We start from the raw sequence: 12,500 nt of genomic DNA on the forward strand, positions 1-12,500 counted from the left end.
CTTGACAATACTCTTGACTTGACAGGTAAGGCCGAAACTCTGAAGACACACGTGACAGTACAGCGCAACCTTGCAATGAGGATAAGGTGCAATATGTGTGCAACATTTTCTTTTTTTCTTTTAATTCTGTTCTATATTTTCTCATTTGTTGTTTCTTTCTTTATTTCTTTATATGCATTATTCTTCCCATTCTCTATTTTTCTTCCTTTTTCCCTTCTTCTTCCCCCTATTCTTTCTACCCTTTTCTCTCTTCTCCTCTCCCTCCTTCCTCCTTTCCTCCTCCTTTCCCCTCTCTTCTTCTTCCCCTCCACAAGGTATGGCTCAATGTCCTGTGTGTCTTTAGCATTTGGTCCAAAAATCATCATTTTAAGAGAGAGAGAAATGAGAAAAATAAAAATAAAGCCATTAGCCGGTGGAATATTTATATTAATCGAAGATCTGTCTTGCAAGAAATCTAGACAATGTTGATCTAGAAAGTTCTTGACAATCTTCTTGACAAAATCCAGTCATTTTTTTGCAACAATTTTTTCCAACATGAAAAGTTCCTCTACAAATATATCGATGCTCATGCAACTTAAAAATTACAGAAATATGAAAAGAGAAAAAATGTTTATTAGATCTACAAACCACGATATGTATTCAACATTAAATATTACATATGATATCTTTGTATAAATATTGATTACATTATACTAAAGTGTTCATATTGTACATGTACATTTTGACTTCCAAATTTTTTTTTAAATATTTTTTTTTTCATCATATAGACATTACTGAAGCATTTCAAATAGCCGAGATTAAAGCAACTTAGTGAGATACAATGAGTTAATTACAGTATCATCATCATTAATAGCATTCTAAGAAATCAAACGACTGCATGCATCTATGAATGATAAAGAGGTTAATTAAAAGAAGTCCAAGATACTGTGTGATGAATGCCAGTAATTACAGCAGGAAATTATGTCACAATTACAAGTCTGAAAATAAAAAAGAAGCAAAAATATACAAGTATTCACTCAATGTTCCTTCAAAAAAAAAAGTTAGATCACGAGTGACTCAAATACATGTATGAATAAAAAAGAGGTTAAATTCATATATAAATAAAACCAATACTTTGTTGGCTTGTTGGCCTTCGATGAGAAAGAAAAAGAGAAAAAAAATTAACACAAAAAACAGAGGATTTAAGTTTCCACACATTCAAATTTTGGCACCTCTCTGATCTACAAAGTCTTTCTTCATCAAGTTTGCCAAAAAAAAGAAACAAAAACAAAATTCTTTCAGCGTTGTTGACTCCATATATTCATAAAAACTGCACTTATGCAAATGTACAAACAGATTATAGTAAATTCTAATGTACACAACACTACACACAGACGCACTGTAACCTAGCGATCACAATATATAGCAGGTAAACAACATGGGACCGAGCGGGAGTTACTGGCGCAGAGCTGGAACTACCTTGCTCACCTTCATCGTAAATGGGGCATTATCATATACGTATAATATATAATGGCATTTGGAATGAGATGCTACGATCGTTCTCAAGCTGTGAGGCAGATCCCGACCCTGGCCCCACGCTCGTTACCGCTTCGCACCCTGAAAATGGTTCTCGATGCGTTCGACTTGGCTGCTAAATTTGCTCTCCTGCGGGAGGTTCTGGCGGATTTGAAGCGAAAATCCGCTCAACCTGATTCATTCGAGCGGGAATTTGACCAAATGGCAAGTTTGTTTATCATTAGGATTGTTGTTATTGTTATCATTGTTATTATTATTACTATGGAAGTTTTATCTTATTTTTTTCTTTATCATCATCGTTATTACGTGTGCGTTTCTACAGAACAAAGTGACAAGCTAATTTATTATTTTTTTCTCTTGCTAATTTGAAAGACTACATTGAATAGATTTAATGGCGTGTTTATGAATTTGGTTATATATATATTCAACACGTCATGGACAAGTTTTCCATTTCTTCTCGTGGTTGGTTGACAGAAGAAAGGCTTGTCCACATTCCAGGCATTCGTCGCTGTTCCTCTTCTCCCATTGGCTGACGGTGGTAAAGCTTTTTTCCTATTGGCTGGAGATGGCGAAGATGGTGGGCCTTTTTTTCCTATTGGCTGGCGGTGGGGAGGCTGGTTCCCATTGGCTGGCGTGGCGCGACGCTCCCTGTCTCCAAAATTGTATTGTGACCTGTAGGGTAGAAATAAACACCAATTTCGTAAATGCGAAGGAATACTTCAGAGATTATTATCGCCTACGCTTTCTGTGGCCATTTTTAACTCACTGGGAGAAGGGAAGGCGAAAGAGAAACGGAGAAGCAAACACACAAGGAGAAGGAGTGATAGAGAACGAGAGCCAGGCGTAGAGATTATGGATTTATTACCATATAAACTCTCCGCGTAGACATGTTTATTAATATGCATGCCATCATCTACACACGCACGTACACTCACCCTTAAAACCCACACACCGACCCGCCCAACCTGACCCAAGTTTATCCACCCATGACAGCCACTTCTAAAAATAGCAAGAATAACGTCTCCGTCTCTCTCTCTCTCTCTCTCTCTCTCTCTCTCTCTCTCTCTCTCTCTCTCTCTCTCTCTCTCTCTCTCTCTCTCTCTCTCTCTCTCTCTCTCCCTTTCCCTCTCTCTCTCTCTCCATCTCCCCTTCCCCGAGTTATTAATACGCCATATCCAGTCAGGTTGTCCGAAGACGTGGGGTAGATGGGGCGAGCGGAGACAAGAGGACGAATACACAGGCTAGATATAGACGCCGCGCAGAGGGCAGCCATTTGCCAACCGCCGCCGCCATTTTTGTTTTGAACGTTGGCTGCGCTCGCGGGGGCTACCGGCATATTGCATTTTCTTTTTTCCCTCTTTCTTTTGTTTGGTTTGTTATTTCCCCGTGATTCTCTTTTTTGGCATTTGTTATTATTATTGTTTATTACTGTTGGTCAGTTTGATTTATTGATTACTTGTGGGGTATGGGGGAAATTTGTGTGAATGAAAGATCAAGGCCAATAGTTGTGATATTTTTCACATTGAATTATCATATTTTATGATATTATATACAATATCAGACGATGTTTAGAATAATAATCCAAATGTCTTTTAAGAGCTGAAATCATCAGGAACGGTGAAGGGAAAGTTATTTCAAGGAGGCTTACGGAGAATGTAATACAATATATATATATATGTATATATATATATATACTGTATTAAAGTTCGATGTAACAATACAAAATAATGTATCCACATGTACACACACACACACACACACACACACACACACACACACACACACACACACACACACACACACACACTCAGAGATGTATTGTTATATCAAAATTTTCTCATCTCTTTCAGCTAGAGCGATTGATAACATTTCACAAAATGAGTCACTAAATTAGTTAGGAGGACCTTTTAGGCTTTTAGTCGGGGGGGGGGGAGGCAAGGCAGCGCAACCACCACGCTCCACCAGCCTACCTGAGCTAATGTCACGACAAGCTCAGTAGTAACGATGGTTGGCGTCATGGACAGTCATGGAGGTGGCCAGGGAGGTCATGAAAATGCCTGCATGAGAAGTGTTTGCATCTTTTGGCTTTTTATGCTTTATTCAACTGCAAACAGATCAGTTTTCTTTTTTATATAATTGTGATTATAATATGGATCTACGAATTAATTCATCCATCATTCATTTTATTAAAGATTAAAATTAAAAAGTGATAGAAAAACACCAGCTTGTAACAGATGCAAAGAGCCTCGCCCAGGTGTTGCCGCGTGCTAATTACCTTTTCAAAAGACCTGCACACGGTGGTTCTCTCGGTCGCAGACGAGGATGTTGCCGTTGGACATGACTGCCACACCCTCCAGGCCCTTGAACTCTCCCTCGCCTGATCCCCAGCAGCCGAAGGCCCTGAGGAAAGCGCCGTCGGGGTGGAAGATCTGGATGCGGTTGTTGCCGCTGTCCGCCACGAAGATGTAGCCCTGGTCGTCCACGGCCACGCCCCTGCGGAGTAGGAGGGCGGGTCAGGAGGCGAGGGGGAGGAGGAGGTCTCGGGGGACGGAAATGATACGGTCAGTACTGATTTTTGTCACTGAGAACTAACTATATTTGCTTACCTTGGGAACTTGAACTGTCCTTCGGCGCTGCCTTCTGCTCCGAAGGTGTTGGTGACCTTGCCGTTGATGTCGAACACCTGTATCCTGTGGTTGTTGGAGTCGGACACGATGACGCGGTTGGTGGAGGACACGGCGATGTAGTGCGGGTGCTCCAGCTGGGCGGGTTTGTTGCCCATGGAACCGAATTTGCCGACGAAGGACCCGTCGGACTGGAACACCTGCACGCGGTGGTTCTCCTTGTCACACACGTAGATGAAGCCGAGGGCGTCGGTGGTCACGCCCCAAGGGTAAGAGAACCGCCCGTCGCCGCTGCCTTGGCTTCCGAAGGCGCGCAGGAACATGCCGGACGGATCGAAGATTTGAATTCTATGGTTGTAGCGATCGGCAATAATGAATTGGCCGATCCTGTTGACTGCCACACCTGCCAGGCAGTCGAATTCTCCTTCGGCGCTCCCGTAGGAGCCAAACTCTTTAACAAACTTGCCGTGCTGGTCAAAAACCTGCACGCGGTGGTTGCTCGAGTCGGCAACCACTATGCTGTTGTCAGGTCCAACAGCTATGCCTCTTGGCCATGTAAAATTTCCTGGTTCACTACCCCTACTCCCGATCTTAAGTAAGAGGCGCTGCTTCTGCAGGTACTGGCTCCTATGTAAACTTCCGAACTGTGTAGGAACCAGTATACCTGCTTGTTGGGAAGTAGGGGTAGCGTGCACGTTTTTTGAATCGTCTTCAGAAGATTCTCCCTCTTTGGCGAGGCCAAGAAGGTGTGAGGAACGGGACCGCGAGATGGCTCTGCCACCCAACGCGGACCCCGTGCTCGTGCGTGAGCTACCAAGTGAACTCCCGGCACCGGTGGAACTGGTGCTGCTGCCTAGGCCGCTACTGCTGCTGCCTAGGCCTATGCTTGTGTTTCTCCCGGAGGGGGTGCTGCTCTCGCCCGTACCAGACCGGTTGCCGTATTTGTTCTTCAGGTACCGGGCCCAGTTGGAGAGCTGCGTCGAGGAGGAACCTCCCTCCTCGCCGCCGCCGGACGCCCCCGAGGTCGAGGCAGATGTGCGTGATGTCGTCGACGTCTCGGGTTCGGTGCGGCCGTAGCGCGGGCGGTAGGCGGAGGCGGAGGACGTGTCGGCTGACGACGTCTCGTCGTCCTCAAGCCCCGCCGAGCTCTTGCTTCGCGCCAGCCGCTGTCTGCGCTCCTTCAGCTCTTCGAAGCGAGCCCTGCTGCTGCCGTGCGAGGGCGACGAGGACGAGTCCTCGTCGTCAGGGCCCAGGACAGCCGAGCTCTTGGAGCGGTTCAGGAAGCGACTCTGGAAGGGATGTTTGGACTCCTCATCGGGCACGCTGGCCCGAGAGCGGCTCAGGATCTTGCTGGCGAAGGGGTACTTGGAGTCGAAGTCGTCGTCCTTCTCCTTGGACGGGGCTTTGGTCTCCATGTAGGAGGGGCGTCTGTGACTTCCCAGGCCAGAGTCGGTGCTGCTGCTGGAAGCTGAAGCCCCATACCTGCTGGAGGAGGTACTGCCGTTGCTGTTGTCGCTGCTGCTGCCGTACCTGCTGCTGCTTGAGTACCCTGAGTCGCCTCCGCTGGGAGGGACCGAGGTGTAGGAGCTCCTGTCGCCCCAGTTATTCCTAGAACTAGAACTACTGGCTACGTCGCGAGCCTGGGCACTGCGCCCCAGCAATGGCCCAACGTCCGGGCGAGAGTATTCGGATGTTGCCTCCTCCTCCTCCTCCTCCTCAGACGACTCTTCGCTCTCCTCGGACTCGGAATCATCGCTGCTCTCCTCCTCCTCGTCGTCGTCGTCCTCATTCCCTGATTCCTTCGAGGCCTCCACTGAGGGAGTACCGGCTCGGCCTAAAAAACGCGATGAGAAGCGAGACGCGCCGCCCGCACTCGACGAGCGCGACGCGTCGGGCTTCGAGGTGGACGGCTTCGGGTCCGTCCTCATGAAGCGGTTCCGCAGCTCCTCCGTGGAGAAGGCGGCGCCCGTGTTCTTCTTCGGCGACGCGGCTCCGTCTCCGGAGTTGCTGTCGGTGCTGTTGGAGCGGGACAGCTTGCGCTCGTACGTGGTGGCGTCCAGCGTCCGGGGGCTCCTGTTGCCGCTGGCCTTGTCTCCGACGGACGAGTTGGAGGACGAGCGGCTGAAGGGGTACGAGCGGTGCGACACGCTCGTATCGACGCTCGTCTTGCGCGACGGCGTGGAGCCATTGGCCCCCGAGGCGCTGTAGTCGCGGCGGCGGTCGTCCTCGCGCGTGACGGACGACGACGGCGAGTGGTTTGCCGACGACCTCGGGGAGGTGGAGGTGCGGTCGCTGCGGCTCTGGCGCTCGTCCTCGCGGATGGAGGACACGCGCTCGCCCGCGGGCTTGGGCGTGGTGGGCGTGCTGGGGGTGGAGGCGCCGGATGGGGTGGCGGCGGTCGCGCCCCCGGAGCCGGAGGTGGACTCGGCCGCCTTGTTCTGCTTCTTGATCTTGTCGATCTCGTCCTCGTTGCTGGTCTGGCGGGAGGGCTTGCGCTGCAGGGGGGTGACGGGGGGCTTCGGCGCCGTGCTCTGTGCTGGCTTGGCTGGTTCTTCCTTCTTCTTGTTCTTGTTCATGTCGCGCTCCTGGAAGCGCTTCATGACCCGCGGCGAGTCGGTGATCCTGACGATGCCCGACAGAGGGCCGCGGGAGACGTCCTCGGTGTCGATCACGCGGTTTCGCTTGGGTCCGTCCTCCTCGGAGAAGCGAACCGAACGCTCCTCGTCTTCTTCTTTGCGCATGAACCGCGACCGGAACCGCCGCCGCCCAGAGTCAGCCGAGGAATCCTCGTCGTGCCTGTGAGGACAACAGGTGAGCGGGGCTGAGGAGGTGGAGGACCGCAAGAGGAGATCCTTTGGGAGAAGGTGAGATGCTTGACGCCACGGCGACCAAAGGGGAGTGAGAAAAGAGAGAAGGAGTGGAGGAGAGAGAGACAGCAGAGATGGGCGTCCTATTCAGAGTTATTAGGTTACGTCAAGCAAACTACCGCAGACGTAGCACGATATATACGTGACAGTATTCACAAGTATTAATAAGCATCTCAGAAAGAAGCTATTAGTACATCTTGACTCAAGAAATGACAAAAAAAAAACAAAAAAAAAAAACAAGAGAAAACACCAAAAAAGAGGCTTAATTTCTGGGTGATTCGCAAATGATTCAGGGAGTCAATATTCGCAAGTAAAATCGAGTATGAAATTAAGGGGCATTTTATAGGGTTGACTTATTAATACATTATATTATGTAGTCACTCAAATCATCTTAATTTAGGTTCTAATTACCTAGAGTGTTATGAAAAGCATAAATCAATACTTACATTATCTACAGGTATGCTACTATTATCGTTATTTCCTTTATTTACCAAATCTCAGCGCTTACTCAACACTCTAAGGAATTATTCGAGGCGTAATCATAATTCTCCAAAATAATTTATATATGTGAATTAAGGAGTTTATATTTATCGGGTTAAAAACTGAGGGGTAGTTTTTGCGTGTTTAAAGGGAGGGGGACACAAATACGTGTTCTGGCGTCGACGTGTTAGGAGTGTGTTAAAACCATACTGAGACAGTGTTATACGTGTGTCAGGCCATGCCGGGGCCGTGTTAAGGGTGTGTTAGGGCCACACTGAGACTGTGTTAGGACCGTGTTTGTTTCGTGTTAGGTTCCGTCAGTGTTTTAGGGGCTTAATGGTTATGGCCGGGGAACGGAAACTACACTTCTTCACATACTACAGACATACATGAATATTAATTTCTTTTTAATTGACTTCTAAAGCAAGACTCTAATAAACAAGAATGTAGAAACTATGTAAATACATCTTCTCATTGATCTCTAAAAGAATCTCTATTGCTTTTTTTTATTGACTAGACAGAAGTTGAAAGTGCAAGAACAATATGTAAAAAAGGTAGAGTCAGTCTCACATTCTGACGGCTTCCCGCACCAACGGTAATGTCATTCTCCACGTCTTTTCTGGCGGGAAAAAGCTAGGAGAAGGAGTAGTCACTTCCTTGGCCCCGTCGCCTTTTTTAATTCTCTCCCTTTGTCCACTTATATTCCCTGAATTGTCTTTTTTTCCCCTGATGTAGTCCTGATTTTGTCCCCACTTTTTTCCCTTCCCTTTCTTTTGATATACATCTCTCTCAAGATCTACTAACCCACCCCTCTTCATCTTCTCTCTCAAAAGACATGACTCAATGACGTTACCATCGAGGGCGGAGCCAAGGGACATGACACAGCTGGTTAGTCTGGGGTCTTTCTCAGAGAACGTGAGACCGACTGTACCTCTCGACGTTCCTCTCCCCGAAGCGTCTGCGCATAAGCGGCGATGTCCTGCCTGTGGTGTAACCGCCGTAGCTATCGTCCTGGTCTCGGTACTGCGCGGCGAGGCGGTGGTCGCTCTTGCTCTTCATCAGCCCCGAGCCCATGCAAGGCCCGGAGGAGTAGCTGTCGTTCATCTTGTTGGCCGTGCTGAAGGTGATGTCCCCCAGGGTGCTCAGCTGCGTCGACAACTGCGGGAGGAGGGGAAGGGGGTGAAGTCGAGGGCGAGGGCGTTGGGTTCCGAGGGGGATAAGGGGGGCGTCTTGTTTGTGTCTTCAAAACATGATTGAATGGCAAGATTCAGTGAGAGAGAGAGAGAGAGAGAGAGAGAGAGAGAGAGAGAGAGAGAGAGAGAGAGAGAGAGAGAGAGAGAGAGAGAGAGAGAGAGAGAGAGAGAGAGAGAGAGAGAGAGAGAGAGAGAGAGAGAGAGAGAGAGAGAGAAAGAGACAGACAGACAGAAAGAAAGAAACAGGAAAATGAGAATAAAGATACAAGAAGAAAAGAAAATATCGAGACCCTCGAAGACATATCCGCCGCAAGTTTTCCAAAATAAATAAATAAAGAAAGAAAGAAACAGAGAAAGAAAGAAATGAAGAAAGAAAAGAGAACAAGCTTCCTTCAGCGCCGCCCTACCTTATTGAGGTCGTCCGGCGGGTTGAACCTCGCCCTTCTGCTGTAGTCCCCGGCCTCGTAGTCAAAGCTTCGTATGAATTCCATCGTCTTGAGGAAAATGTCTTTGGCGTCCATGAGCTCCGTGTCGTCCCATGGCGTGTCGTCGTCCATGTGTTTCTCGGCGAGCTCGATGTTGGAGCCGATGTTGGACACTTCCTGGTCGAGACCTTCCTTCAGGATGGTCAGGTTACGGAGCTCCGCTTGGTAGTAGTTTTCAAGCTGCTCGGGCGCGGGAGGGGAGGGGGGGGAGGGAGAGGGAGAGAGAGGAGGACAGTGTGAGAATATGAGATTTTTTTTTTTTTTTTTCTAGTTATTTAATGTATTCGTTTTCATTATCGTTGTTGTTTATGTGAAGCGAGGATTTGGGTAGATACATGAGATACTTAAGTAGATCACATAAGCTGAGTGATCAGAACAAATTAGCAATCAGCCAAAACCTAACAAAAAAAAAGCTAAACAAAAATGCAGCTTGTATATAAAGCAAAGAATATCCGAAAAAAAACGCACTACAAAACAACAATATATATACACAACAACCTCCCCTATCCCCCCCTCCCCCCCTATGGACCAACTAACCCTACCTCTGTCTTGAGAAAATCACATCTATCTCGAAGGGATTTTTGCAAACGAACACAAATATTTTCGATTTCTTCCGTGACGCTGCCCGTGTTCTGTTTGAGGGCGGAAATGTTTCTCTCTACGTTGGAGAGCTGGTCGTTCAGGCGATGAGCTGCCCTCTTTACCTGTGGGGGTGAGAATGAGCTTGTTTGAGTGGTCGTTAACTGGTTGTTAGTCGGCGAGTGGGAGTGGGGTTGTTTTGGGGATCGTGTAGTGGTTGTTTGTTTTTAAATGTGAGCGGGAATGAGCTTGTTTGAGTGGTCGTTAATTGGTTGTTAATCAGCGAGTGGGAGTGAGCTTGTTTGCTGATTAATTGGTTGTTTGTTATTACGTCTTTGGGAGGGAATGGGCTCTTTTGGGTGATTATTAACTGGTTGTTAGTCGGCGGACGAGAATGAGGTTGTATTAGTTATTGTTAACTGGTTGTTCGTTTTTACCTGTTGGCGGGAATGAGGTTGTTTCAGACGTTGTTGACTTGTTATTTAATAAGGTGGTTGGGTTGTTTTGTCTGTGGGGCATGACTTGTGCATTTGCTTAATGAAGCTATTTTTTGTTTTATTTGTTGGATGGGTGACGATTGTTTTGTTTACGTAAGTCTGTTTTGTTTGTTTGTGGGGTAAGTCATAAATGTTTGTGGTGGAGGCTGGTTTACCATATTTGTGGGGTAATTCATAACTGTTTACATGTTTATCGTGAAGCTTGTTTTGTTTATGGTGTAACTTTTAATTTCTTATTTTCTGTGTTGTTTTGTTTTGTTTGCGGGGTAAGATAATGGGGAAATAAATTCTAGTTTAGGAAAAGGCTTCATAAAATGTGTAAGAATATGTGTTTATATAAAATAATATGTTTATGAAGAGGATATGCTAAAATAAAATTACAAATTATGCGAGGACAAGTGTAAATTATAAATTTCCATATACAAAAAATGGATATACGAAAAAGTATTTAATAAAAACATATGCAATTTGAATAAAGTATATCATAACACTCCAAAATAATTAAGTAAAAAACAAGAACACTTCCCTATGTATAAAATTAGGCTCGTTACCCTGTAATACACAAAAGAAAACTGAATTAAATTACCTGATTGTTGATACGGCCGATTTCGCGTTTGAGGATGTCCAGATGAGCGGCCTTACAGTCAACACATATTTTCTTTTCGCAATGGGCACACACAGACAGGTAGTTCTTTTCGTTACACACATTACATCGTTCCATGTACTGGCCTGTTGAAAATAAAACTCCGGTTAGTTGTATATATATATATATATTTTTTGTGTGTGTTAGTAATAAGAAAATAAGGTATACAGTATAAATAAACTTTATCATAATCCCTTGCAAGAAATAATAACATCAGTTAATTTGTTTACATTTTTCATTCATTTGTTATTTTAATCTCCGATCTATTTGTGATTTTAAGGGCGGGATTTTCGTGTTATTTTAAGAGTAATCTAAACTTTGGGATACACTAAAGAGATGTCACAAAATAGTACACTAAAGACTAAAAAAATTATTTATCCTATCCAATATATTTAAACTAATAATCAAACAAATAAATCATACAAGAAAAAAAAAAAACTGCCATACAAAACAAAACAAAAAAAAAATCACATCGTTCGTCTAGCGCGAATGCGGAATCCGCCTGCATGAATCCGCGAACGCCTTGGCCCCGCCCACCGCCAACCTACCCGTATGTGGATCCGGTGCCTCGCCAGTGATCTCGATGTGCGCTTCGAGGAACCTTTGCAGCGTGACGTTGGAGGGGAAGCCCTGGACCCCGTTGTAAGGGATCCTGTGCTCGGCTCGGCACTCTGGGCACTTGACCTAAGGGCGGAAGGCGGTGTTAAAAAGACGTTTGGGGGGGTTTTATACCGGGGTTGCATTTCATGCCAGGGATATTAATGATGATTGTTGGGGTTAAGGATATTCCTTTTAAGCAATGTAATTATAATAATAAAAAAAATACATTTGAAATTAATGTTGATAATTGTATTATTTAACACTTTCAAGATTAAAAGCATAATTACAACGATAATGCTAATGCTAATAACATAAAGATGAACAACAGTAATATCACTGATGGCGATGTCTCTTTTGGTAATAATAATTAACAATAATAGCTATAACGATTGTGATGGTAATGATAATAGCAGCATTAATCATAATGATGATGAAGATGATTATCGTTATCATTATCATTATTTTCTTTATTATTGTCATCATTATCATCATTATTATCTTTATTATTGTCATCATCATCATTATTATTATTACTATAACTGTTATTATTATTATTATTATAATTAGAATAATAACATAACTTGATAAAAAAAACAAAATACTAATGACAACGAAAATGATAAACTTCGACAATAATGACATGATATTTAAAAAAAAATACTTGTGGTCTTGGTAACTACCACATACATCCCAACATAGAATCATGACCACATACAGCTCTAACATAGCCATCGTCAATACAACATATGTCGAGGTTTAAGACGGCATATGCTGTTTCACACCAATCACAAAAAATAATAAATAAATAGAATGCAACCACTGAAGTTAAGAAAAAAAAAAAAAAAAAGTACAATCCGACAAATGGCGTAAATTCTTTCACTCGATATCGAAGGCTCATGACATCACCACAAATCACATATCACATCACATCACCGCAACTAGCTTACATCATCACACATCACATCACAGCACATCAGCACACACTCGCTTACGTCAGCACATCAGGACACACTCGCG

At 45.0% G+C, this 12,500-nt stretch overlaps 1 protein-coding gene across 3 annotated transcripts in view; it reads right to left on the reverse strand.

Moving 5' to 3' along the window:
* The window catches only part of LOC125040559 (RING finger protein nhl-1-like), a 23,118-nt gene that overhangs the window by 125 nt on the left and 10,493 nt on the right, over positions 1 to 12,500 (reverse strand). For all 3 annotated transcript variants that reach the window (XM_047635160.1, XM_047635159.1, XM_047635158.1), the window contains exons 3-10: positions 11,432 to 11,567; positions 10,827 to 10,969; positions 9,707 to 9,868; positions 9,087 to 9,344; positions 8,418 to 8,644; positions 4,122 to 6,935; positions 3,791 to 4,008; positions 1 to 2,187 (exon numbers count right to left, since the gene is read on the reverse strand). The exon at positions 1 to 2,187 is cut by the window's left edge and continues 125 nt beyond it. In XM_047635160.1, coding sequence (XP_047491116.1) covers positions 3,795 to 4,008; positions 4,122 to 6,935; positions 8,418 to 8,644; positions 9,087 to 9,344; positions 9,707 to 9,868; positions 10,827 to 10,969; positions 11,432 to 11,567 — 3,954 coding nt within the window. In that variant the 3' untranslated portion in view covers positions 1 to 2,187; positions 3,791 to 3,794. The remainder of the gene's footprint in view (positions 2,188 to 3,790; positions 4,009 to 4,121; positions 6,936 to 8,417; positions 8,645 to 9,086; positions 9,345 to 9,706; positions 9,869 to 10,826; positions 10,970 to 11,431; positions 11,568 to 12,500) is intronic.

Source organism: Penaeus chinensis, chromosome 29 (assembly GCF_019202785.1).
Source record: "Penaeus chinensis breed Huanghai No. 1 chromosome 29, ASM1920278v2, whole genome shotgun sequence".
NCBI classification, from domain to species: domain Eukaryota; kingdom Metazoa; phylum Arthropoda; class Malacostraca; order Decapoda; family Penaeidae; genus Penaeus; species Penaeus chinensis.